Source organism: Takifugu flavidus, chromosome 6 (genome assembly GCF_003711565.1).
Source record: "Takifugu flavidus isolate HTHZ2018 chromosome 6, ASM371156v2, whole genome shotgun sequence".
Lineage (NCBI taxonomy): Eukaryota > Metazoa > Chordata > Actinopteri > Tetraodontiformes > Tetraodontidae > Takifugu > Takifugu flavidus.
This window is the reverse complement of record NC_079525.1, coordinates 16,726,060-16,752,669: the sequence shown is the minus strand read 5'-3', so window position 1 is coordinate 16,752,669 and position 26,610 is coordinate 16,726,060. Positions and strand designations below refer to the sequence as shown.

Below are 26,610 nucleotides of genomic sequence, written 5' to 3'. Positions count from 1 at the left end.
TACATAGAGGATTGTTATGTGCCCCAGCGATCCATATATGATACTATGCGCATTAATGAACAGATTGACCAAGGGACCAAACTGTGTCAACCTTCAAGGAGCACTTTAGGCTCTGGTGGAGAGGTGAGAGGAGAAGGAAGTACACTGAATAGCAATGGCACCATTGGAACTGATTTAGGTAACGTTTTCGTTTCAAGGAATATGGATAATGCCAGTGGAATAAGAAAATTGGATGAAAGGGTGATCTTTGACGCTTTAAAACTTACTGGTGATCTGCAGATGATATCGCCACCTCTTGGCATTGTAGGTCCAGGTTTGCCTATTACCCCATCCTCATCCGGTGGGGTAACTGCAGTTGCAAAGAGGCGACTTCAAGGTGGTGATAAGAGGGAAAATCCAAACCGTCGATCTTGGAAGGCCTTCATGCCCCCAAGTTTTCCAGAATTTGCAGAAAGACTTGAGGTCTCAGCTACAGAGGGAGCAGAAAACCGTTTTTCAGGCTCAGGGGTTCCTTCCCCCTCTTCTTTACAGCCCAATACTTTTCACCTTCAGCCAAACACCCCTACCTCTTTATTACCCTCCACACTTGCACCTTATACCACTTGCTCTCTATCATCTGCTCCCACCCTGTCTTCCTCACCATCTTTAACACCCACAGTAAGCTCTGTGCAACCCCTTCAATACCCACCTACCAAGCAAAAACTGGTCCATCGTGAGGATTACAAGCAACACAGGCAGACTTCTGTGGTTCCATCACCCACCAAAGAGCAGTTACCCACATTTGTTCGGCCTGAGGCACCCAAGCCTTCAAGTAATACTTCCCATCAAAGCCCTAATATGCCCAGAGATGCAGTGATAAAACACCAACAGGGCCATAGACGGACTATTAGCTCTTCCAAAGCTGGAATTAGGCAGGCTTTGGAGGCAACTACTGAGTTAGTAAAGGCCTCAGACTCAGAGAGGGACTCTCCTCTTTTGGATCTGGACCAGGAAGACAATGCTCCACTCATTCCACCAAAGCCAGTGTTCTGCCCACCTACTAAGGCTCGCACATGGCCCCGTAGTTTAACAACAAGCAAACGAACTCAAGTCAGCCTGAAACACAATTTTCCTTTACTTCCTCCTTTGCCTCCTCTATTGGGTGAGGACAGCAACATGGATGAAGAGTCACTTTATCTACTGGATCCTCCATCTCCATTCCTTCAGGAGGAGGGTGGTTTATTACATGGAGGCCTGCCTCTCTCACCTTGCATCAGTCAGGAAGGGATTGATGAGGGGTTGTTTAGTTGGGGTGCTCAAAGCAGGGAGCTCAGACAACGCACAGCCTCCGAGCTTAAATTTGAGGAGGATGAACGCAGGATACTTGAGGAGTTTGAGCAACAAGAGCAAGAACTGTGCAGGAAAATGATGGAGGAGGAAGAGGCGGTGTGTCAGAAACTAAAAAAAAAAGCAGAGGAAAGGGCTCAGAGAGAGGAAAGAGAATGGGAGGCAGTTCTTAAATTAGAGAACAGAGAGGCAAAAGACAATACCTGGGAAAGGGAAACACTAGAATCCGAAAAATGGGGGTTAATGGACTCTCCCTGTCATTGGCCACTGCTGACTCCACCTACAGGATTTGGGAGCCCTGGAGCACCCAGTGTTTCACCCTGTCCAAGCTCAGGGTCTGAGTCAGATGATCTTTTCCTTGCGCTGGAGAGGCAGTGTCAAGAGGATGAAGGAGAGGAGGCAGTGGAGATGAGTGTAGATCCGGAGAATTTTGAGCCCCATCCACTTCCTTGTTTACAGGAAGAGGAAGATGAGACAGAAGATGAAAAAGAGACTCCTGGGATTGAATATGAAGCTTGTCCTCTAGATCCAGTTTATTCTGCAGAGCCTGATAGTGGTGCAGTGGACTTGGAGAAATGTGTAGGCGATGTAGAAATAATCCAGTCAATACACAAAGAAAGCGTTTCAAACTTTGACGTGATGCGAGCTAAAGACTGTGAAAAGGAGCATGGTGTCATTGATAAAGAATGCAGTGTTGACTATATTGAAGACAAAGCAATGCTGGAAGAAGAAGAGATAAGTTACCCAACAGACTCTGCTCTTGGTCAACAATTTGATTCTGATTCTAGTGGTGCCCATGTGTCCAAACCCGATGGAATGGATATTACAGACTATGAACAGGGGAGACATGCACAGACTGAAACAGACCCAGACAGCGGAGCATCATCTGAGTTTTATGGGAAATACTGGGAAGAGAAAGCCAGCTGTCACTCTCAGAACACTTTAAATCATTACCATGAGAAGACTGAGGAAGAGACTGAGAAGGATATGGAAGAACACGAGGAGTTAGACACAGAGTGGGATGTGTATGAACACTCTGAATCAAGTTTGTACAGCTGTCAGGGACTTGTGGTGAATCACTCTCTTAATCCTCTGCAAATGGTTGAAAGGGAAATCAACAGTGAATACAGACAGCACACTGACAATCAGATTTCAAGTGAAGACGATATCTGTATTGACAAACACAACATGGAAGTAACTTCAAACATAAAGGGACCAGATGTTGCTTTAGACAGATTTAATGTTCTTTTGAATGATCTTGGAGATCCAGCTCTGGAAACTATAGCAGAATTGACAACTAGCACCCCTAAATCCGACTCTGTTCCACCTGTACACCTTCAACAGCCAAACTCTGCATCAAATCCATTTTCATTTCCCCCACCATCAATATCAGAGTCTTGCAGTACTGGGTTGAATACCAAGAATTCCGAAGCCATTGTGATATCAGATAGTTTTGTTTACCTGGCTGTGTCTGCATTGCCTCAGTGCCCCCATGACTGCCCCCCATCTCCGCTTGAAGATTTAATTCTTCCAAGTCTCATCTCCAAACCTTCCTGCGGCCCAGACACAGAGGAAGACAGAGCCATACTTTCCCCTGACAGCTTTGTTTACATGGCAGCGCCTGAACGACCCCAGCCTTGCTCCTCAGAAGTTTTCTCTGCCTGTGAGGACACCCCAGATCTGGACTTAGACTCCTGCTCTGAGGGAACCCAGTCAGGAGTGGATGGGGTGGAGTTTGTCTTGGGCTCTATGACAGGTGACAGTGACTGGGAATCTGATGGGTCTTTTGTGGATTTTTCTCCACTCGTGTCCACAGACCAACATTGGGATCACCTTGAGCCTGGCATACTACAGAATCTTTTTGCACATACAGAAACAGGCTACACACTGTCATGTAGGCCTCGGGAAGATTTGCTCCAGTCAGGGGAAAAGCCTTGTTCTAAAGACCTCAATTTAGAATCAGAAAGAAGCTCTAACACTGAGACTGACTCAGCAACTATATTGCCAAGTTCCAGCATTGATCAAGAAGCCAAGGTATGCTTTCATTTATTTTTTTTATCGAATGATGCATCCAATTTTTGTTTTCCAAAGAAAACAAAGTTGTTGCTATGATTCCACTTTTTTCAACTTTCTGCACTTGCTATATGACAACAAAGTGAGGTATGTTCAATTTAATAATGACATATTCTCAATATGGAAAAAAGACATAAAAATGACTTGCATCTGGATTACATTTCGCTGAGCACTTTAATATTTATGTATTCAGACTAAGCAGAAACAATAGTGTAAAATTTGGGAGTGATATAACAATAGCATGCCTTGTAAATAAACACATTTCCCAGTGGAGAGAATAAATTCAATTACACTGCAGAGGTCCTGGTTCATTGGTTTTAACCTAATAAGAGGGGAGTGGTAGATGGACAGTAAATGCTAAGCAAAAATCTGGTTTTAGCTTTGAATGTGGACAAAAGAGGCACAGTGTAGAAAAACAACTAGGTCATGAAGCTGAGTGTGGAAAGAGTGTACTGGGAATTAAATGGTGTCAAAGCTGTAATTAGCTAGTAGCATTTGAGTCACATCATTTTAAATGATTACAATTTAGTGCTTGCAAGCGACTTAAGGGACACAGCACTTGAGTTTGTTTGGTGTGTATGAGCCGGTTGTGTGGATACCAGTCGGGGTCAGGGCTAATTTCTAATGCACGCCGATGTTGATCACATGTTTTGAAGCATTTGTGAACTGCTTGCTGTCTGCCTGTATTGCTGATCTTAGATGCAGGGTTTACAGCATTTATTTCAAGTGCTTATCCCATATGTTTATGTTGATGAAGTCTTGTTCAATACAGAGGAAGCAGTCCATGTAAATAGACTGAATCTTTCACTTTTTTGTCATAACTTACCTTCACACTTTGCCTTACTTTGGCAGTAGCACAATTTTCTGGTCTAACATTTATCTGTGCGTGAGTGTGTCATAGATTTTGTTTTGTCTATATACAGTATATTATCAGCCTAAGTCTCTGTTCAGTCTTTCTCGCAGCCTTTCTGACTTCAGTTTAATGTCATAAGATTCAACTTAAACTCTGTTCTCACTTAGAGGATTATATTTACCTGGTGTGTTGTGCAGATAATCTGCAAGGTCATCAGGCTAAATTAAAGGGGAGGACATCTTTACTATTTAAAACACGCAGAAATGATTAGAAAACGGTAATGTTCAGTTAATAATCTTTTAGAATTCAGGCAGTTCAAGAACCTATTTAAAAAAATAAAAACCAAGGTCGGTTGTTAATGATTAGAAATACTTTGAGGCTACATAAACTCTGAGTGATTCTGACTGGCAGATAAACTATTCAGTTTTTATCAATACTTCATTGCACATACTGAGCAATTAAAGCATCTCTTGATCCCGTTTAAACATCACTGAGCCATCACATCCACCATGCATGAATTGGCTTGGTGTTGAGATGAGCAAATGAGAGGTAAATACTGTGGCGCTTGGAGTGGAGCTGCATCTGCCAAGTTGTTTAGGGAATATAAACTGAGATATTGGATAAGAATGTTGCAAGACTAGCTCATTGTAAACTGGAGTCCTTTTCATCTTAAGTGTTTACTAATTTAAGAGAAATTTGCTACCCATAAAACCATTTGATTAAAATCGTTTCTAAAATGTGGATATATGTTGCAGTTCTGTTCCAAATAATTTTTGTTTGTTTTAAATGTCAAAAACAAGTAAATGATGTACTGAAAGACAAAAAACGAGGCAAAGAACCAGCTGAATCAGGTCTGTCTGGCGCATTTTGGCTTTATTGATGTGATAATTCTTGTACCCAGCAAGTACCTCGGGTAAATGTAGAACAGACTGAATAGAAGTGGGAGGCGTACATGGTTCAGACAAATGCTTGAAAGCAACCGCAACAACACACTGGTCTCACATTGGATTTGAACGTAGACGCTCTGAAAATGCAAAAAGATAGATACATGTTTATTTTTTTTAATAGATGATCCTGTATCTACTCTTACTCTCTAGCTCTCTCTCAATCAGATTGCCTTGAATAATATAGATAACAGAAAGGTTTGTATGTAATTTCACAATCGTGGGCTACTTCAACAAATTGGGATGGAAACAAGCTCCTCTGGCATAAGTCATTCCAAGATTCTGTAAAAGTACCATAAAGAAAAAAACAGTAAAATAGATGCAGTAGAGGCAGCGCAGTAAACAATAGCAGTAAACTGAATCATAAATAGCAATGGATTGAATCAGGTAAATGTATTATTCATTAAATCTTACTCTGCTACATATCATTATGAAGTGTTTTTACATTAAATGCTATAGGTAACTGTTTCACTACAGCCATTTGAGTAACTTTAGCTCTAATCATGGCTGGTGTTCGCTGAGGATTTTTGTTTCCAGCCTTTTGCCTAAATAGTAAGAACTGATGCGTGCTGCCTCGCATGCTTCAGGCTGGTGCATCAAATCTGAATTTAAAATGGTTTTAGAACTAAAAAATAAAAAAAAACTCAGCAAACACCAGCTGTATTTGTTGCAGGCGAGAATGACTAGTGATGAGAGTAAAAAGCAACTGGTACCAAAAGATATATATGATTTTCTCCAGTTGGAACCTGTATTTTTTGAATGTAGACATTTGTTGGACTTTTGATTGAAGCACCTTGTATTTTTTCTGCATTTGGATATGGATATTTGCCTTTTATTTCCTTTTCCTATTATTTAATGCATTAAGAGGTCTGCGATGAGGTGAGAAAGGATGACTGATTAAATGCAGGAAGAGGGTGAGTGACACAGGCAGAAGGGTTAAAAAGAAAATGAGAATACACTATGAAAAGAGCCCCATCAGAAACACACAATAAAGTTAGCCTTGATCAGGTATAAATGACTTGAGCTTCTGGTAGTGGGAGTTAGAAGGAAAAAGATGAGGATTCAGGAGTAGGAGGGATGACAAGCACAGTGGTGATGAAGTTCACTCAGCAAAGTTAAGGGTGCTTGCGTGTGTTATTGCGTGCTTGCTGAGGAAAGGAGGAATGACAAGTATGTGGGACATTTCCAGTCTTCTGGTTTAATGCAGTGAAGTTCAACAGTGTGTTGCCGAGGGAAGAAAAGGGAAAAAGAAGGAGAAACCACAAAGATATTGATCGAAGAATTAGAGGATGAGGAAAGAGACTTTACTGTTACGGGAATAAAAACACAACCTGTATCATGTTTGAGTAAAAGTACTTTCTCTGTTATTCCTTAATGGATACACACACACACAACCAGGATGAAGCGTGGGGTGGAACAGGTCATGGATACACTCATTGTTCTGGCTGACAGACTTCCTGTTCCACGCTGGTATGACGCTGATCACCACAACACAACTGCCTTCAAAGTGGGCAGGAATGCACACACATACGTTTCACTAATTTTCAGTTTGTGAGCCCAACTGAAATCATTTATCAAGTCAAGCAATTTATTTTTATTATCGATTCGCAGTTTAATAAATACATAAACGGATTGACACATGGAACTAGCCATATTGTAACCCAGCTAGCTGAAATATGTAAATGCTTGCAGAATGCTCACATGCTACCAAGACAACAGTCACCTCCAGTTTACTGTGCGAACATCTTGAAGCCTTTTGAACAGTATACATCATGCAGGCCTGGTTTGCTGTCTGGGTTCATTACTTCATGTATAATGGAGGAGAATTTATCTAGTGGAAACATAATAAGCATTTACGTGATGAAGCACTAAAGATGTGAACATATAGCTCTGCTTTGCTTTGTAAATAAAAACAATCCTGCATCCACACTTGATCCATTTGTATGTACATGAAAGCTATTTACTTGGCTCATTAACCATCGATACAATATGTTTCTTATTGCATCAAAGCTAATGAAAACCGGAAATGAAAACACTGTAACCTTGGGAAAGGAAATGAATATTTCAGTTTCAGCTTAGCTTTTGTTTCTCTGTGATAGGGGAATACTTGCTTAACTGTGTGGTGACTGCCTTCACATGGCATCACAATAACATGGAAATAACCATTAGTTAGCCAGATGCTTTTTTTTTTTTTTTTAGATAAAGTTGGACATGTGTAGTATGTTTGAGTTATTCCAGGCCTTTGTGGTATTTTGAAGAAACTCAAAACCTACATTTTCCGTCATTTTAACAGCACCCCTCTTTTTCACACCAGCTCATTGGTCTCCCTACGGTGTGTGTATATGTTCATGTGTGTTTGTGTGAGAGAATGAGATTATTGGGGTTTGGCTGTCCCAGCAGTATAAACCAACAAACCACACGGATTAATTCTTTCTCTGCTAGCCAATCTAGAATGTCAACACTTGTCAGATGTTTTCATGAAAACAGGCCATCCGCATTACCACACAGACATTTATGTGCTCAAGTCTTTTTCCTGACAGTGGAACCAAACAATAAAATAAGATTTCATTAGTGGTGATGAACAGTGGTCTGAGAATCAATGCAGTACCATTAGCATCTGCAGGTTTTGTGGCTATGATGATTTCATTGGCATATCTGGATGGTTTATAGGTATTAAAATGTATATTTTTTCAGTCCTTATATGAGCCATAGTTTTGTCATCTCCCTAACTGTGTTACAGTACAGAAAACCAGATGCTTTATACATCAGGTTAAAGAACAGAGAGTTGCAGCAGTGGCTTCAATCCCTGAATAATCAATGACCTAATTGATAATAAATAATAAATGTTTGGATATTAATTGTCAAAACCTTTAACGTAAATCAACATTACTTAAAAGTTTGGGCCCTGCTTGGTTCTACAATGAAACCTTGGATTTGAATGTATGTGTGGCTCAGATTCACTATGACGAGCTACATGTGGCTGTTTTTCCGACTCGTTTTAGCCATGGGAGACAGGTCTGGTTGTGTTTAGTGTCGGGTGGCTGCTTCTATTGTCATCACAAGATGGCTCCAGCATTTCACTATAATGTGTGTGTTGAGTCAGCCTTTTCTAGCCAGCCCCTTGCTCGTCTATCCCTATAATCCGCCTCTGCCCCTCCCCTATTTTAGCCTCTACACAGTCACTTCTTTGGTTCCTTCCTGTCTTTCTTCTCCCCACTGCTATGTGTACAACCCTGTCTCCAGTCTCCTAAATGAAGTCATTGTTATATGCACCAAATGTATTTTACTCTTATACTGAACATGTAAGCCATCAACATCAGTGGCCATAACAGGAATTCAATTGTTGCATTTAATATTTTATAAATAGATTGCTAGATAGTCACTTGGTTATGTGGAAATAAATACAGAATGTGCCTTTTGTTCCCTTCAGGCAGTGGAGAGAGAGCAGGTGGACAGCATCCAGCCAAAGTTACAGCATGTCAATGCAGTAGGTCAAGGTCTGATTCAAAGCGCTGCCAAGCACACCGACACCCAGGGCCTGGAGCATGACCTGGAAACCACTAACCTCCAATGGAACTCACTTAACAAACGGGTAACAAGAACTTCTGAAGCTTATCCCTCGGTGTCTTCCAAATGTGAAATTCTTTTATTGGTTATGGTTTATAAAATGAGAGTTGGCTGCTCACAGTACTGCACCGCAATTTGAATTAAAGAAAGTACCACTTTAAGAGGTGTTGGATTTTAATTAGATCAAATATTTGAGTCTGTATGTTAAGTCAAAAATATAAGTACTGATAATGCTGTATTCCTCAAGTATTGTTGTACATCTAGTAAATAATGGTGATAACTATATAGACCTGTATCTGTTTTTATTTAATGGTGTCTCCTCCTTCTTCAGGTTGCGGAGCGCATCGCCCAGCTGCAGGAGGCCTTGTTGCATTGTGGAAAATTCCAGGACGCTCTTGAACCTTTGTTAAGCTGGCTGAGGGACACGGAGGAGCTAGTTGCCAATCAGAAGCCCCCATCTGCTGAATATCGTGTTGTCAAAGCCCAGATCCAAGAACAAAAGGTACAAGGAAGAGGATCATTCACACATAAGGAAGAAACTCGCAGTTCTTCAGCAGAGACACATTTACTGTCAGGTTTCCAGATTCCCCTCCTCACATGGCCAACCCCCCCTCAACCCCCAACACACACATAACCTTAGGCACACATACATTATCAGCGGTTAATTTTCCTGGCAGCCAGCCATCCCAGTTGAAGCTGTGCCAGTCAAAACACACATCCACACAGGCATGGTTCGTGTGCATTGTTTTCAAGGACACACTTGCTGTTGCCCGTTTATCAGCACATAGTTCCTGTGTTTGTGCTGATAAGGGTGCTGCAGCTTCAGTAATTGATCAATCACAAGTGTTTGTGAGAGTTGTCAGTGTTTGATAATGAACAAGAGAGGAAACTATAGAGTTGTGTCTGAAATGAGCTGATAGTTTAAAGAATGAGAGTAAGTGAGAATGATACATAAGCAGGAAATGGATTCACGCAGGGCAGTTATTGATTTAAAAACAGATGGTGGCTCTGGACCTTTCCCCAGAGTTCTGCGATGACATTGACAAATGTTAAATGAAGCTGATTGGAAAAACAACCTTTTAGTTTAAAAGAAACATTTCATAAATAACTGCAATATTAGCTAAAACCTCTTCACAGTCAACCAATCAAAAAAACATTTTGTGTGTAAGCAAACCAAAATGAATGTGTTTTTACATCAATTATCATTTATTTCTCTCCATCGACAGCTACTCCAGAGGCTGTTAGATGACCGACGGCCAACTGTGGAGATGATCCATGCTGAAGGGGAGAGAATTGCAGCCACAGCTGACCCAGTAGACAAAGAGAAGATTGAGACCCAACTCCATAAACTGGGAGAGAGATGGGCCGACTTACTTGACAAAGCTGGTACCAGGTAATTCTCCACAGTACACAGATGGCCTTTGAGTGAGAAAAGAATATTTTAATTTATGTTTTTTAAATAAAAAGGAAAGCCAGTAGACTGAAATAAACTTTAAAGTCATTAGAAACATAACTCAAAAGAAATGCATCCATCAAAAGTCTGCCTCTGTCCTCCACCTGTCCATCATTTCTCGGTGTCCATGTTGTAACTGCACCGCTCCCTTTTGTCTCCAAGGCAGAGGAAGTTGGAGGAACTGCAGGTTTTGGCTCTTCAATTTCACGAGTCTCTGGAACCACTGGGAGAATGGTTGAGCACCACTGAGAGACGCTTGAGCTCAGCTGAGCCTATGGGAACCCAGACAGCCAAGATCACACAACAGATCGCTAAGCACAAGGTAGAGTTTAGACCGTCAAGATCCTACCCTAAAAAGATTCTCTTGCAACTTACACGCTAAAACACAACCTGGAAATACGTAGTTCACTTCAGAAGTAAAAGGAAATCCTAAAAAACCAACAGAACCTGACAACACTGCCTACAGTAGCCTGAAAACGTTTGTTAATGTGAATGAGACTCTGGTGTGGTTGCAAAAAGTGTTTACAAGCTGCAATACCTGCCAAAGGAGGTGCTGTCAGCTAATAACTGTGCAGGGTGCCTGAACTTTTGCTGCAGGGCCTTTTCCTACTGTTGTTGTAAGTAAAAGATTTAAATGAATAACATATTTTATTTCATGGAGTTGGTCGTGTGTGCCTTTTAGAGATAATTTGAGCTCCTATTTCTGTATCTGTTCACAGAAACAGACATTTGTGAGCAAGGGAGCCCAAACTTTTGCATGCCACAGCGTCAGTGATTTGGAGTTAAATAGAAGTGATTGTCCACTGTCCCAGACTGGTCTGATCCACATGATAGAAATACAGTTTAAGTTAGAAACACTTTCTGATAAACTGCATATACAGTAGGTGGCATAAATCCAGTATTACAAATCTTCCATATCGTACAAATCAAATAGAGGTTTATTAGGTTGTTCATTCTCTTTCTTTGGTTTATGTTGTAAAACCTCTTGGTTTCTTCTGTGCAGTAAAATAAGATAAAAGGCTTTTTCAAATAGCCTTCTAAATCTATGTTATTAAAATATCCTGGAAATAGCTATGTAACAACACAACATAAATAACACCAAATTTATTGAGTCATTCTATACATATATTTGTTTTTAGTTCATTCTGTTCTCTTTTGTTCTTTTTTATTTACAGTCATTGTTTCCATTTTCCACTTTAGTATTTTCTGTTGATCTATAATTTGTCATTTGCATGTGCTCATATTATTTTTTTCCCACCTTCCTTTTTTTTGTGACTGTCCTTGTCTCACCTCTCTTCACCCTCCCCTAAACCATACATGCATTCACACATACACCTGTACACACACACACACACACACACACACACACACACACACACACTTCCCAGGCAGTGCAAGCTGAAGTGTCCTCACGTGAAGCTGAGGTCAGCCACCTGGAGTCCCTCAAGCAGTTGCTCATCCCTCTCAGCTGTGCAGTAGATTGTGATTGGCTGAGTGAGCGGGTGGATGCTGTGAGGTCGGGGCACTCAGACCTTGTGGCTTGGTGTGAGAGGCGCGATGTCCTGCTGGAGCAGGCGCTGGCTAATGCTCAACTGTTTGGGGAGGATGAAGTAGAGGTGCTGAACTGGCTGGCGGAGGTGGCTCAGAGGCTGGCTGAGGTCTCGGTCCAGAGCTACCAGCCTCAGCTGCTGGCCGAACAGCACCAACACACTCTGGTATGATCATGGTTATGCCTATTAGATTTTCTCACTTGTTACTTCATCCATTCAGAACATAAAGGAGTACATTCCTTCTCTACTTTGTGTAGATTTCTTTTTTTGGTTTGTTTGTTCGTTTGATTTGTATCTGACAGTGAACCTAATTTATAGTTTGGTTTTTATTTCAACGTCAGGCCCTGAATGAGGAGATACTTGGCAGGAAGAAGACAGTGGACCAAGCCATAAAGAATGGACAAGCCTTGCTTAAACAGACCACAGGTAACATACTCCTTCAATTCATGTTGCAGGTTATTTAGTCATTTTTAAATTAAAAAATAAAATGGAGAGAAACATCTTATAAAATGTATTTTAGTATAGATTGAAACAAAATCTCACTGGAAAAATGTTAGTGGATGTTTTCACAAATCCAAAAACACTCAAATGAAAAGTAACAATGCAAGAATTAGTTTAAGTTTATGTCTCACATGTGGATCTGCGGTTTGATCGGGAAATGTTTCATTCATTTATCCTCCTAAGGTGAGGAAGTCCTTTTGATCCAGGAGAAGCTGGACAGCATAAAGTCTCGCTATGCTGAGATGACTGCTGGAAGCAGCAAGGCTCTGCGGATCCTGGAGCAGGCGCTACAACTGGCCTCGCGATTTGCCAGTGCTCACGAAGATCTCAACCAGTGGCTGGACAGTGTAGAGGCTGAACTTAACAGTGTGGAACCCGATGCCACACCTGCATACCAAGAAAGACAAAAGGTAAATGAACATGGAGGAAAATATTGTTTAAAATACACAAAAAACCCCAAAATATGGATCTAATGTACAGTAATTGTTTTTTTAGTTTATGACACAGGTAGCATATTGGAGCAGATTTGTATATAGCATCGATTCTGCACTATAGAGCGCATCAGAGTATACCACAGTAATAAACTGCACCACCCAAATTTTATTCAATTTAAGAACAAATACACAAATAAGCTGCGCCTGACAATAAGCTGCAGGTGGCCACTTTGAAACATGAGATCTTTATGGCACAATTATATGGAAAAATTATTTTAAATATTTGATCTCTAAACACGGCAGTAACACAGCTGTAAAATGACATTACGGTAACACGGCGGTTAAAAAAATACCAAGCTGTTGATTGTTAGCCTTTAACTTAGCCTTTAACGGCTCAGCCGTAAATATCCATTCATATTCAGAAAACCTTAGTGATTATGGGGGGATGATTGAGGAAGTCATCGAAATCAATAAATAAGCTGCATTGCTCTATAAACCGCAGGGGTCAAAGCGTGGGAAAAAGTAACGTCTTATAGCACGGAATTTACGGTATGTCAGGAATTTGGTTTGTGTAACTAATGATTCTCATTTCTTGATGAAGGAGCTGAAGAAAGTGTCTGCGGAGAAGCGCCTGGTGTTAGACACAGTGAATGAGGTTAGCAATGCTCTGCTAGATTTGGTGCCCTGGCGAGCCCGCGAGGGACTAGATCGTCTGGTCGCAGATGTCAACCAACGCTACCGCCAAGCTGATGATACCATCACTCAGCGTGTGCAGCTGGTACAAGCTGCCATACAAAGGTCACAACAGGTACTGCAAACATTTTGAACTGAATGTTTGTTCAATGTTTGTTTGTTCAAGTTTGATATTGTTTCTTTGACTTCTAAATGACTGGAACGCTCACATAGAAATACATGTAGTTCCACACAGAATGCTCAGATATGTAGTCATGCTCATAAATCTTTATCCATGCATAAGCAAACACGTGTGATGAGGCTACAGTATTAACTGTGAGCCCTTGAGCTGGTTGAACTCTCATTTTGTTTGGTTTCAGTACGAGGAAGCTGTCGACGCCGAGCTGGCCTGGGCAGCAGAAACAGAACGGAAACTGACATCTCTTGGGCCTCTTAGTCTGGAGCCTGATGTGACCGTGGCTCAGTTGCAAGTCCAAAGAGCCTTCAACATTGACATCATCAGACACAAAGACACAGTGGATCAGCTTCTAGCTACCAGAGATGACATCCTGGAAACCTGCAGCGATACCCAGAAAGATGCTCTCATTGTGAGTGTTTCTGCTAAGAAAAGCTAAGAATGTTTGGTTAGTGGTAACGATGCACAGTGACTGGGTCCTGAAGAACACAATAAGCAACAGTCAATTTATCTCTCGAAATTCATCCTGAGGACATACCATTGATTATAATTGATACTCTTCCTCAGATAAAGACAAATTCGCTCAGCACTCGTTATGATGCAGTTAGCCAGAAGCACAGTGAGCGATTCTCAGCGTTGGAGCAGGCCCAGGTGTTGGTGGCTCGCTTCTGGGAGACTTATGAGGAACTGGAGCCGTGGTTGGGCGAGACCGAAACCCTCATCACTCAGCTGCCACCAGCAGCCATCGACACTGACGCACTCCGACTGCAACAGGATCAAATGAGGGTGTGTGTTTTTTTAATTAAAAGAACATTCAGTCATCTCCATTGTCTAGGATCAGTTATGATTAATATGTTCTCACTGGTGTTTTCATTATCCTGAGCACTCAGATTTCAAAATGCAATTATATTTTTATTATTATTTACGTAATTTACTATTTAGATTTCTTAATGAAGCAGTTTTCTATTACCATACATTAACTATGTATTTTTAAAGCAGTTACAAACATCATTTAAGATAAGATAAATTTTTTTGATCCCACATTGGGGAAATTCACATGTTACAGAGGTAGCACGTGTTGTACAGTACAGTATAGTACTAAAAGAAAAAAGAAAAATACTCTTATGTTATGTACATTATATATATTATATACAGAAATTAAAATTAAAAATTATATACAGAAAAGGAATGTCAGACGATATGAAGAAAAATGAAGGTGCAAACAAGACATTCCGGAGGTAGAATGATTATGTAGTACGGAGAAAAATATGCCAAACCCTGGGTTATTGGTGCTACATTAAGAGTTGTGAATGTTGTACAATCTGACTGCAGTTGGGATGAATGACCTGCGGTATCGTTCCTTTTTACACCGTGGGTGTAACAGTCTGCTGCTGAAGGAGCTGCTTCAATTATTTTATATAATTTCCTGTCAAGCTAAGCACACACATTTGTATGTATTTGTGTCCTTGACCTATTTGAATCCTCTTAAATAGCAAATTAGTAATAGGTTTGATTAATCAATATACTAAATGTCATACTAAAATCTATAATTCAGCACCAATATTTTAAAGTATCAATACTGTTCAAAACACTGGACTTTATTGCCATCTGTCTTATTATTGGCTGTATAGCTGCTTAGGGAGTCCATTGCAGAGCACAAACCCCATATCGACAAGATATTAAAGATTGGGCCCCAGCTGGCAGAGCTCAGCGTCCAGGAGAGAGAAACGGTAACTCAACGCTACACCGAGGCTGAGAAACGTTACTGGGTCATCAAAGAAGGGGTCAAAGCTCGGGCAGCAGCTCTAGATGAGGCAGTATCACAGTCTACTCAGGTAAAAGGAGACATTTCAATATCATATATTTTAATCATTATTTATTAATGTATTTGACATGTGTGAATATATTCTTACCAAGAGCTAACAGATAACCTACAATGTTAAAACTTAATTGCATTGTGAATGTTGCAATTCATCTCATAAGACATCATTAAATCACCGGGGTTGATATTGCCTGTCTGCACTGTTTGCATGTGTATGATTTAACTTACTGTGTTGTTTTTTTCACTCTCCGCTCCCCTTTATACCAACTCTTGTTTCACTTCACTCTGTCCTCCTTGCTCCACCCTAAACCTGCCACCATCTTGTTTCTCCTCCCCAATGTAACCCAAAATTTAACTCTCTAAAACTTGACTTTCCTCCTCATGTCCACCCCTAATGCCTCCAACATCCTGCTCTTTGTTCATTGTGGATGTGCTGTGTGTGTTGCCCCACCATTTTCTCCATGGTCACTGCTCACTGCAATCACCCAGCTGTTAGAGGTAAGACAAATGACTGACCAACTGGCACTCAGGCCCACCACCTGATTTGATCAATCAATGAAAGCTGAATTGAAAATCACTGAGTAACCATCTAAGCAGACAGCAAAGTCTGCCCTTGATTTTCTTTAACACTTTTGCTATTGAAATGTTGAAACTCAAAACAAGGTCTAAATGATTTGTCTGCCAACCATAAGTGGCAGCAAAACTGGAAGCTTAATGAGTTTTTTTGTTCTATTGTAATCATGATTTCTGTTTCCCACCGAAGACTTAAAACTTTTCTTCACTATAAACTTAGTTTCCCTCCGTGTGATGAATCAAATTTAGCTAATATGGCTAGGTGACAGGCTGCAGGTGCAATACTAAGATGTGTGATAGTTGAGAAATGTTCCTTGGTTCGCTGTTCTTATTCAAGATTCTGATGCATTTCTAATAAAATAAAAAATCTGGAACATTTTTACCACAGATGACTAACCACCCACTCACCTCCTCAGAATGTCTCACTTTCAAAATGTCACCCAACTATCAAAGTACCCACACCCAACCCCCTCAACACATTCAGTCTTAATCTATCACATAATACTTCCTGCATTCCGCCCCCAGTTCCATGACAAGATGGACCCCCTGCTGGAGACCTTGGAGGGGGCGGTCCAGCGGCTGCGGCAGCCTCCCTCTGTGGCAGCAGAAGTGGAGAAAATTCGGGAGCAGCTGGCTGAGCACCGAGCCCAGGGGATGGAGCTGGACAAGCTGCTGCCAAGTTTCTCAGCGCTGTGTGCCCGCGGGGAGGAGCTCATCGGTCGGGCTGCTTATGATGATCCTGCCGCTCAGGGTGAGAGCCTGACGTGTGACTGACAGTGACTGACAGTTCAGACCATCACAAATGGCTCACAGACACACATGACACACTGTTGTAAGACTTTGGATGTGTTCTTTTTTAACCTCTGTTGGGCCATACTTCCTATTTATTCAGTAAATTTATTTACATTGTAGATTAAAAGTTAAAAAAAAAATCTGTCATGGTATAATCAAGCAAATGCGGAGAATCCTGATCTACAATCCTCTGCAGAGGGTTAGTAAATATGGCACTGAAGATCTGAATATGACTTTCAGTGCTGCCATCTGTGGAAAACTGCAAATGTATCTTAAATTCTACTGCAACTATTTGAACTTTCTGCTTTACACTCCAGCCAGCCATGCTTTGTAGAAATTAAAGGATATAAATGAGAAGTGATACTGCAGTTGGTGTAAACTGATGAAAATCCATTTACAGGAGAGAACTGTAGATAGCAGCATTCAAACAAAAAACATATATCGTTAGAATAAATTAGCAATAGCCAGCATGCCCTGTAATAATCCAATAAGTCCATCACCCTGTCCCGTCTCCCCTGCAGCTGTCCGTTCTCGCCTCCTACGCTTGCGTTCTCTGTGGGATGAGATCCGACAACGGGCTGAGGAGAGGGAAGGTAAACTGAATGATGTCTTGGACCTGGCCGGCAAGTTCTGGGCTGATGTGGCGGCACTACTGAGTACACTTAAAGACTCCCAAGATATTGTGAAAGAGCTGGAGGACCCTGGTGTAGACCCTTCCCTCATCAAACAACAGATTGAAGCCGCTGAGGTATGAGAGATTTGCAACAGCATGTGAAGTCTGACAATTGAGTATTCTACTGTCAAAACACATGCTTTTTCTCATTTTCTTCTCCTTTTTCTCTCTGTGCTATCTAATCTATATACTAGGCCATTAAGGCAGAGACGGATGGGCTAAGGGAGGAGTTGGAGTTTGTCAGGACCCTTGGTGCTGACCTCATTTTTGCCTGTGGAGAAACTGAGAAACCTGAAGTAAAAAAGACGATTGATGAGGTATAATATCAGAATCTAATCGTGTCAACTATTTTTGTGATTCCGATATGTAATCATAAGTTTGTCCAGAATTCCCTACAGATTCCTTATTATATCTTGTTAGAGCTTCACATTAGATCCACATTTATATTTTCTTGGTCATAGTAGCGAAGGATGATAAATCGGGTACTTGTTAACATAATTATATTACTCTTCTCCCAGATGAATGGTGCCTGGGAAGGCCTGAATCGGACATGGAGGGAGAGAATGGAGAGGCTGGAGGAGGCCATGACAGCATCGGTACAGTATCAGGATGCACTGCAGGTTTGTGTTTCACTGTTAATGTCTATTTATCAGGTGTTTATCATCATGCCTTGTCGTTCCTTATACTTACTTCTTTATGTCTCCATTTTAGAATATGTTTGACTACCTGGATAACGCTGTGATCAAGCTGTGTGACATGTCAGCTGTGGGAACGGACCTTGGAACTGTTAAACAGCAAATTGAAGAACTCAAGGTTGGCAACTCTAATTTTTCATCACTGTAGGAGAAGTCATGCATGTTGGTGGCAGATTTGTTCGTAGGTTAAAGTGTGTGTGTGTGTGCGTATGTGTGTGTGTGGGGGGGTCATTCATAATTTAAACAAATTTTACCAACATAAATTACATTTTCATTAAGCAATAAAAAATGTATATCTTCTCTCTTTCTGTTTTTTACCCTTCTTCTCTTTTTACCTGAGCAGCAGTACAAGGTTGAGGTTTATCAGCAGCAGATTGATATGGAGAAGCTCTGCCATCAAGGAGAGCTCTTGTTGAAGAAGGTTTCAGATCAGACGGACAGAGACATGATCCAGGAGCCACTGACCGAACTCAGACATCTCTGGGATAATCTGGGAGACAAAATCAACCACAGACAGGTACCAAGCTTCAGTATCATCTGAAATCAAATTACTAATCACAATTACTGAATGGTTGCAAAGTGTCCCTGCAGCCAATAGTTCATGTTTTTAAGCTGAACTATTCTTGTCTTTCTGACACTACAGCACAAGTTGGAGGCAGCCCTGTTGGCCCTGGGTCAGTTCCAGCATGCCCTGTCTGAACTGCAGGCCTGGCTAAACCACACACATACCACTCTAGACACACAGCGACCAGTCAGCTCTGACCCCAAGGCCATCGAAATCGAACTTGCCAAACACCACGTATGTTTTCAGTCATTACCAGCAACTTGTGACTAAAGTTTAACCTCCTAATATTTCCCTTTGATCAATTTTGGACATTCTTTTGTTTTTATCTTTTTCACATTTTGTTATCAAATAGCAGAATTCACATTTGGGACACTCTTTCAGGTATTGCGTAATGATGTACTCTCCCATCATGCAACGGTGGAGAATGTTAACGGTGCTGGTGCTGAGTTACTAGAGTCCTCTCCTGGTGATGAAGCCAGTCACCTCCGGGACCAACTGGATCAGCTCAACCAGAGCTGGCAGAGCCTTCTGCTGAAGACACAAGAGCGTCAGAAACAGCTGGAAGCTGCCCTGCAGCAGGTACTATAAAAACAGCAACAGTAGTGGGATTAATAGCAGCTCTAATCATAATGTTGACTTCACATCTTGTGCAGCTTGACTGTTTTAGACTTACCCTGTGTGGTTCTGTGTAGGCTGAAGGTTTCCATGGTGAACTGGAGGAGTTCCTTCAGTGGCTGAGGAGGACAGAGAGTCAGCTGTCTGCTGCCAAACCAACAGGCGGTCTGCCTGAAACAGCCAGGGAGCAGCTTCAACAACACATGGTGGTTTATGGTCCCATTAATACAGACAGACCCACACCCAATTTCTTCATTTTACGTTTACTAGCATTGGGAACTTATTGAAAATTTGTTAATTTCACACAAGGCCAGTAGTCCCAGTAAATTGAATACTGTTTTTTAACAAGCTGTTAAAAAAATCTCCTCCACAGGGAGACCCTAAGGAAGTTGTAAATGCCCTAAAACTTTTAATATTCAGTTTTACTGTTTACATTCACTGCCATTCACTACCATGAGAGAAAAAAAGGATTAAGGCTACTTATGAAACTTTATCTAACTTTTTTTTGGTTTTGTGTGTTTAGCCAAAATTATGTGTTAGATCACGCTCGTGCTATTGTTTACACAGAGGCACTTGGTACGGAGTGACGATTCCACATAATATTGGTTGTTCTCACAGAGAGAAGCCCATTCTGACTCAAAGCTTTGATTATCATCATTGTCTGCAGGAGCTTCAGGCCCAACTGGCTCAGAGAGCAGATCAGTACCATCGCCTGCAAGATCAGGGAGAGTCTATGCTGCTCGCTCGCGGAGGAGACGAGTCTGGACCTGGTACTACCCAGACCCAGCAAAACTTGAGCATACTGCAGAACAAGTGGGGAAGCCTTAATGCCAAAATGGATGACCGCAGGGTAAAAATGTGACACGCATGTTCTTTTTCTTACTACCGTATATATAATTTGGGGATTACAGCAAATGCTGCCTCTGGGAGACTGTTTTGCATTTAAGTCACTTGTATCACGTATACTTTACAGGCAAAGCTGGATGAGGCCATTGCCTTGGCAACAGGTTTCCAGTCTTCTCTCCAAGACACAATTAATTGGTTGACACAAGCTGAGCAGACCCTGAATATGGCCCAACCTCCAAGCCTTTTACTGGACACAGTGCTCTTCCAAATTGATGAGCACAAGGTATTGAGTGTGCTTAATCTTTGTCTGTAATGATTGTTTTGTGTTCTAAATACACCTTGTTGATTTTATTTTTGAGTATAGCACAAAAGAAACAAATAGCATTGTGTCTGTTCAGGTGTTTGTGAATGAGGTGAACACACACAGAGAACAGGTCCTGGCTCTGGAGAAGGCAGGCTCTCAGCTCCGTTTTTCTAGCCTGAAGCAGGATGTGGTTCTCATTAAAAACCTGCTGCTCAGTGTTCAGGCCCGATGGGACAAGCTGGTCCAGAGGTCTCTGGATCGTGGCCGACATCTCGATGAGGCCCGCAAACGTGCCAAACAGGTACTGAACTGAAATAGGCCTACATAGCCTCACCGATGATGATGATACAAGGACACAGGGATTATAGAGATCATATCTTAAAATATAAATCAAAATCAATGTACACCACCCATAGCTTAACTTTTAACCTCAAAGTATACATATTGCCAACTGTGTAACAGAGAGTTCTCTCTTCGCTCCTCTCTGTGTCTTTCTAGTTCCATGAGGCCTGGAGGAAGCTATCAGACTGGCTAGAAGAAGCTGAGAAAAGACTGGACTCTGAGCTGGAGATCTCGAATGAGCCCGACAAGATTAAAGTCCAGCTGGCCAAACACAAGGTACACTTGCCTGTTATTGTGTTGTGCTGCTATACAAGTCAGTGTTTCTCTTTGGTCCCCAGCTCAACATATTTTTCCTTATTTTCCCTTTTCCCCAGGAGTTTCAGAAAGCCTTAGGATCCAAACAGCCTGTTTATGACACCACAGTGAGGTCTGGAAAAGCTATGAGGGACAAAGCTCAGCTGCCTGCAGACACCCAGAAACTAGATAACCTGGTTGGTGAAGTTCGAGACAAGTGGGACACTGTCTGTGGGAAGAGTGTGGAAAGGTGAAGACACCCTCTCCAACTGTTTATGCCAAATTGGAGAAAATGAAACAGAATGATGAACTTTTTTTTTTGTTTTCCTCCATGTTCAGACAACACAAGCTGGAGGAGGCTCTGCTGTTCTCAGGGCAGTTTGCAGAGGCTCTGCAGGCCCTGGTGGACTGGTTGTACCGTGTGGAGCCCCAGCTGATGGAAGACCAGCCTGTCCATGGAGATCTGGACCTGGTGTCCAATCTCATGGACTCACACAAGGTAAATTTGCTAAACAGATACAAACAAGAAATAATTGTTACATTTTATACTCGTGGTAGGTGTACTGCCATTTTAAGGCAGTAAATTTGAAGTGTTTTCAATGTATATGCTACAATAGTTCGATGGATAGTGTTCATGTTTTTGTTTGATCATCTAAATCATGATAATAACATAAATTATAATAACAAATTCAAGTAATGGCTTTAACTATGGTACCAAAAAATTAAACCAATATCAGTGTATTGAGTTTAAAGACTGAATTCAAAGGTTACAGTTTACAGTTGGATATGACTTTTAATGCATGTTGATTTCTTCATTGCTTTGGAATTACTCATTTTTACTATTCTCCATATACAGTCTTTTCAAAAAGAGCTGGGGAAGAGAACCAGCAGTGTTCAGACTCTAAAACGCTCAGCTCGAGAGCTAATGGACACTGGGCGAGATGACACAGCCTGGGTGAAAGTTCAACTTCAGGAGCTCAGCACCCGTTGGGATACAGTTTGTGCCCTGTCAGTCACAAAACAAACTCGCCTGCAGCAGGCCCTTAAACAGGTCTGAAAACCTAGTAAAACGTTAAATATTCTCCAAATGTCAGAATGCTTTTTTTTTTTTAAACACAACTTCTCCCCATCTTCTATCTACACCAGGCAGAGGAGTTTCGCACAGCTGTGCAGGTGCTCCTAGAGTGTCTGTCTGAGGCTGAACAGACCCTCCGTTTCCGTGGTGTTCTCCCTGAAGAGGCCGAGACCTTACAGGCTCTGTTGCACACACATCGCGACTTTATGGGCACTGTAGATGCCAAGAGAACAGATGTCAACAAAGCTGCTGGTATGGGAGAGGCTATCCTGGCTGTCTGTCACCCTGATTCCATCACCACCATCAAACACTGGATTACCATCATCAGAGCACGCTTTGAGGAGGTGAAGAGTGAATTGCTCTCAGAATTGAGCCATTAGATCCTTACATGTTAAATGTGTTATGTGTTATGAAATGTTCTTTTTTTAATATTGTTTAACATTTTATCAGAAGGGCTAACAAAGATTTAAATATTCTGTCTTCAACACGGACCACTACTAATTAATGGTCTATCTGTTAGCTATCATTTTGATATCAAATATCAATTTTTTTTTGTTTCCTGGTATAAACTGTATATATGATTATATTGCTGTACATTATACTTGTATATACTGTGTTATTACATATTATCTTAATTCAATCAATTTTCAGACCCTTAATAATCAAAATAATGTCGTCATGACAGCCCCTTTTCCACCTCCATTCCCAACACTTTAATTACCAGGAATTTATTTACCAGGGGAAAAAGCAACTCCTGCTAATATGTAACCTGAGTGGATAGCATTTCTACCTCCAAGGGGATTAAGGAGCAGTACAGCTGTCAAACCCACTGAAAAAGTTGTGGTCCCTTAGATTCTTATAGTCTTGCTAGTGGGTTTTTAAACTTGTCAGACTGTGCCCTACAGTTAACTCTTTATAGCTACATTAAGCTATTCTTCAATTGTCTCAGTCATTTTGCATTGCTGAAAGTTTTTTGCTTGGTTTTTTTGGTAAAAAAAAAATGTGTGCAGGTTATTCTGAATTCATGCTAAAGGTTCCTGCAATGGAAATGGAGCAAAATGCACAGTAATGCAATTGTAAAGGAAGATACTTAGTTAATTGGGGTCTAGCAGAGGTTCAGCTGCACTGTTGAAAGAAAATGGACGATGTGTCATTCCCATCCAAGACCCTTCTTCACTTCTAACTAGTCTGGTCACAACAGGGTTTTGCCCTTTATACCAGTAGGAACACAAATGGTCTCAACTCCTACTGTGCTAGTCAGAACTGAAGAAGCCGCTAGGATGAGAGTGAAACATCTTCCAGCTTCTTTCATCAGTGCAGCTGACTCTCTGCTAGACCTCGATGCAGTACATGAGAACCTACATGGACATATACTTGGCTACATTCCATCACTGCTGGACACCTATTTTATAAAGAATATTCAGTGAAAAGTAGAAATCTGTATCTTACACTTTGGCTGTGCAGGTGCTAACATGGGCCAAACAGCACGAGCAACGGCTGGAAACAGCTCTAACCGAGGTGCTCAACAACGCCAACCTGTTAGAGGAGCTGTTGTCATGGCTACAGTGGGCTGAGACTACATTAATCCAGCGAGACACAGAATCTCTTCCTCAGGACATCCCAGAATTAAAAACACTAGTCGCAGAACACCAGGTGGGCTGTCTTGTTGCTTTTTCCGTAGAAACTCAACATAATTGCAGGTATATAATGTAAAATCACTTGTGTTTATTGTATTCATTATGCTTTCTAACTTTCACAGATGTTCATAGAGGAAATGACAAGGAAGCAACCAGATGTTGACAAAGTTACCAAGACCTACAAGAGAAAGCCTGCAGAAGCTTCCAGCAGCCTGGCTGAGAGGAGAGGAGCTCGTAAGTCACCTTTTTCTGGGTTGTAGTGAACGAAAATATTGTCTTTACACTTCATGAAGGCTGTGTGTGTGTGTGTGTGTGTGTGTGTGTGTGTGTGTGTGTGTGTGTGTGTGTGTAAGCGTGCGTGCGTGCGTGCGTGCGTGCGTGTTTTTCTCATCTGTGATGAAACTGAATTTATGTCTGTCTTCTGCAGGCAAACAGCAGCAGCAGCAGGCGGCCATGCAGGTGTCTGGGGGGAACCCTCGACTCAACCAGCTGTGTGGCAAGTGGCAGCAGGTTTGGCTACTGGCTCTTGACCGCCAGCGCAAACTCAATGATGCTCTGGACAGACTAGAGGAGGTATAATGCAAAGAATAAGCCTATACATTGGTTTTCTGTAAAGGTGCACACTTTAAGTGATGCAGGGGCAGTAATTTAAACATTCCCAGTTGATATTGATATTTAGCAATACTTTTTGTCATAGCTTGGTCTCATAGGTTGTCACTCTCTCTTCAGCTCAAAGAGTTTGCCAACTTTGATTTTGACGTGTGGCGGAAAAAGTATATGCGCTGGATGAATCACAAGAAGTCACGCGTGATGGACTTCTTCAGACGCATTGACAAAGATCAGGATGGAAAGATCACGCGGCAGGAGTTCATTGATGGCATTCTGGCATCAAGTAGGCACTGACTGATGTGCTGTTGCTCTATTGTTTAAGGTTTCTTTTAAATTCTGGAACTCCTGTTATTTTCCTGCAGAGTTTCCCACCAGTAAACTGGAAATGACAGCCGTGGCAGATATCTTCGACAGAGACGCAGATGGCTACATTGACTACTATGAGTTTGTTGCTGCACTGCACCCCAACAAAGATGCCTACAGACCCACAACCGATGCAGACAAGATTGAAGATGAGGTGAGAAGTCTAAGGAAAGTAAAGCACCCCAAAAAATAGTGACACGAGGATCTGAATGGACGCATGCTTGTGTTGTGCAGGTGACCCGGCAGGTGGCCCAGTGTAAATGTGCTAAGAGGTTCCAAGTGGAGCAGATCGGAGAGAACAAATACAGGGTAGGTTCTGCTCAGCTTTTAGTACACCTTTAGTATAGAAAATGAGAATGATAATGATAACACTTGTTGATTATTGTTTATGTTATTATTTATTGGCAGTGTTGGGTTTGTTTTGAGTTACCAAAAACCATGATTATTAATTGCATGTGTGTTCACTCTTCCAGCAAGCACAGCTAATGTCACTCAGTTCTACATCATTTGTCTCGTGTCCATCTCACATCAGACGGATTCATTGTCATGATAACGTTAAAATAACATGAGAAAGTCACAGCATTCCCAGATGAGAATTCCTCATCACTATTAATCAAAGCATGTTAAGGGTGCTGCATAAGTGTGCACAGATTGTAAAAAACTATTAATGCTAATAGCTTTAAAAGATAGTTAGTTAGAATAATTGTGCTTTACTTTATTGACCAGTGGTTAATTACATCTAATTGTGGCCTTATTTGATAAGCAGCGGTAGCAGTGAGCATTATCACAGACACCCCAGAAATGTCATAATATTCTTATGAAGAACAGAGAAAATTTAATTGTTCTACTGCAGATCTCCACATCTGTGGGGTTGTTTAAGGTGTTGGGAACATACAGAATTTTGTAGTGATTCCTGCTATCTGTGTGCATACATGCAGTGTTTGACACTCTAACTACTGTCCTCATCACTGCCACTGCTGCAGTATCACATTAACCAACTGCATAATGGTCACTGACTGTTTCACTTAATACATATCAGTAATCTGTTTTTCTCTGTGTCATCTGTGTTGTTGTTTGCTGCTTCACTGTCCTTTCTATCACGCTGTTATCATCCAAGATGGTTGCAGCACTGCCATGGTATCCATAGGCACTCATATCCGCTGCCTCATCTTTATGCCTTGACAATGACAGTTACTGCTTAATTTACTGTAGACAGATTTAGATGTATGAACTGGAAATTACACTTGTCAACCGTACTTGTTTCAACCGTACTCTGTTTCTTTTTCTTTGTGCTCCTGTGCTCCCCCTCTGCTGGAATTTTTGTAGTTCTTCCTTGGAAACCAGGTAACGTGACTGTGACTGTTTTTTGGAAAGTGTGAAATTTGCTTCTTGATTCCCACTGGACAGCTGAACTTTTTGCTTCTACATGTTACCGTAAAAGTTCAAGAAACCTTTAGTTTGCCTATTGTTTCTTGATTGGGAGTAAGAAGCGGCGTCCGTGGTGGGTGTGCAGCTTGTGAGCAGGTTTCACCATTCCGTGTTGATGCTGTGATCCGCTGTGGTTTTGTTGGTGTTGAAAGTGAAACATAGTTCTACGGTGACAGGACTGAAGCTGTCATCAGAGGGTTGATGTTGGGAAGGAAATTAAGCTGCTTATGGAGAAATTTAGAAACAGCTGTGCTGGGACTTCTGCTTTGCTCAATGTTAAAACGTCTTTCATAGCTGTGTTTCATTTGGTGCATGAGTTTCCTGTTGTTGCATGAAATAGATCATCTGTTGGAATTAAATCTACCGTATTGGATCATCCTTTTACTGATTCTTGTTTTTCTCCTGTCA

The 26,610-nt window shown here is 41.4% G+C and overlaps 1 protein-coding gene across 22 annotated transcripts in view; it reads left to right on the top strand.

The window, feature by feature from the left end:
- macf1a (microtubule actin crosslinking factor 1a) overlaps positions 1–26,610 on the top strand; it is a 140,618-nt gene that overhangs the window by 106,551 nt on the left and 7,457 nt on the right. For 15 of the 22 annotated variants that reach the window (XM_057034650.1, XM_057034643.1, XM_057034653.1 and 12 more), the window contains 35 exons: positions 8,627–8,788; positions 9,095–9,265; positions 9,990–10,156; positions 10,379–10,538; positions 11,605–11,931; positions 12,108–12,192; positions 12,451–12,677; positions 13,303–13,509; positions 13,754–13,981; positions 14,137–14,355; positions 15,201–15,404; positions 16,490–16,715; positions 17,278–17,504; positions 17,624–17,746; positions 17,948–18,049; positions 18,141–18,242; positions 18,468–18,641; positions 18,768–18,923; positions 19,071–19,268; positions 19,382–19,510; positions 19,972–20,154; positions 20,278–20,433; positions 20,549–20,755; positions 20,953–21,072; positions 21,171–21,340; positions 21,430–21,589; positions 21,947–22,141; positions 22,237–22,509; positions 23,630–23,818; positions 23,925–24,036; positions 24,230–24,375; positions 24,532–24,694; positions 24,774–24,928; positions 25,009–25,083; positions 26,101–26,118. In XM_057034650.1, the coding sequence (XP_056890630.1) occupies positions 8,627–8,788; positions 9,095–9,265; positions 9,990–10,156; positions 10,379–10,538; positions 11,605–11,931; positions 12,108–12,192; positions 12,451–12,677; positions 13,303–13,509; positions 13,754–13,981; positions 14,137–14,355; positions 15,201–15,404; positions 16,490–16,715; positions 17,278–17,504; positions 17,624–17,746; positions 17,948–18,049; positions 18,141–18,242; positions 18,468–18,641; positions 18,768–18,923; positions 19,071–19,268; positions 19,382–19,510; positions 19,972–20,154; positions 20,278–20,433; positions 20,549–20,755; positions 20,953–21,072; positions 21,171–21,340; positions 21,430–21,589; positions 21,947–22,141; positions 22,237–22,509; positions 23,630–23,818; positions 23,925–24,036; positions 24,230–24,375; positions 24,532–24,694; positions 24,774–24,928; positions 25,009–25,083; positions 26,101–26,118 (5,916 nt within the window). The remainder of the gene's footprint in view (positions 1–8,626; positions 8,789–9,094; positions 9,266–9,989; positions 10,157–10,378; positions 10,539–11,604; positions 11,932–12,107; positions 12,193–12,450; positions 12,678–13,302; positions 13,510–13,753; positions 13,982–14,136; positions 14,356–15,200; positions 15,405–16,489; positions 16,716–17,277; positions 17,505–17,623; positions 17,747–17,947; positions 18,050–18,140; positions 18,243–18,467; positions 18,642–18,767; positions 18,924–19,070; positions 19,269–19,381; positions 19,511–19,971; positions 20,155–20,277; positions 20,434–20,548; positions 20,756–20,952; positions 21,073–21,170; positions 21,341–21,429; positions 21,590–21,946; positions 22,142–22,236; positions 22,510–23,629; positions 23,819–23,924; positions 24,037–24,229; positions 24,376–24,531; positions 24,695–24,773; positions 24,929–25,008; positions 25,084–26,100; positions 26,119–26,610) is intronic. The other 7 variants (XM_057034652.1, XM_057034637.1, XM_057034635.1 and 4 more) reach the window with 3 other exon arrangements.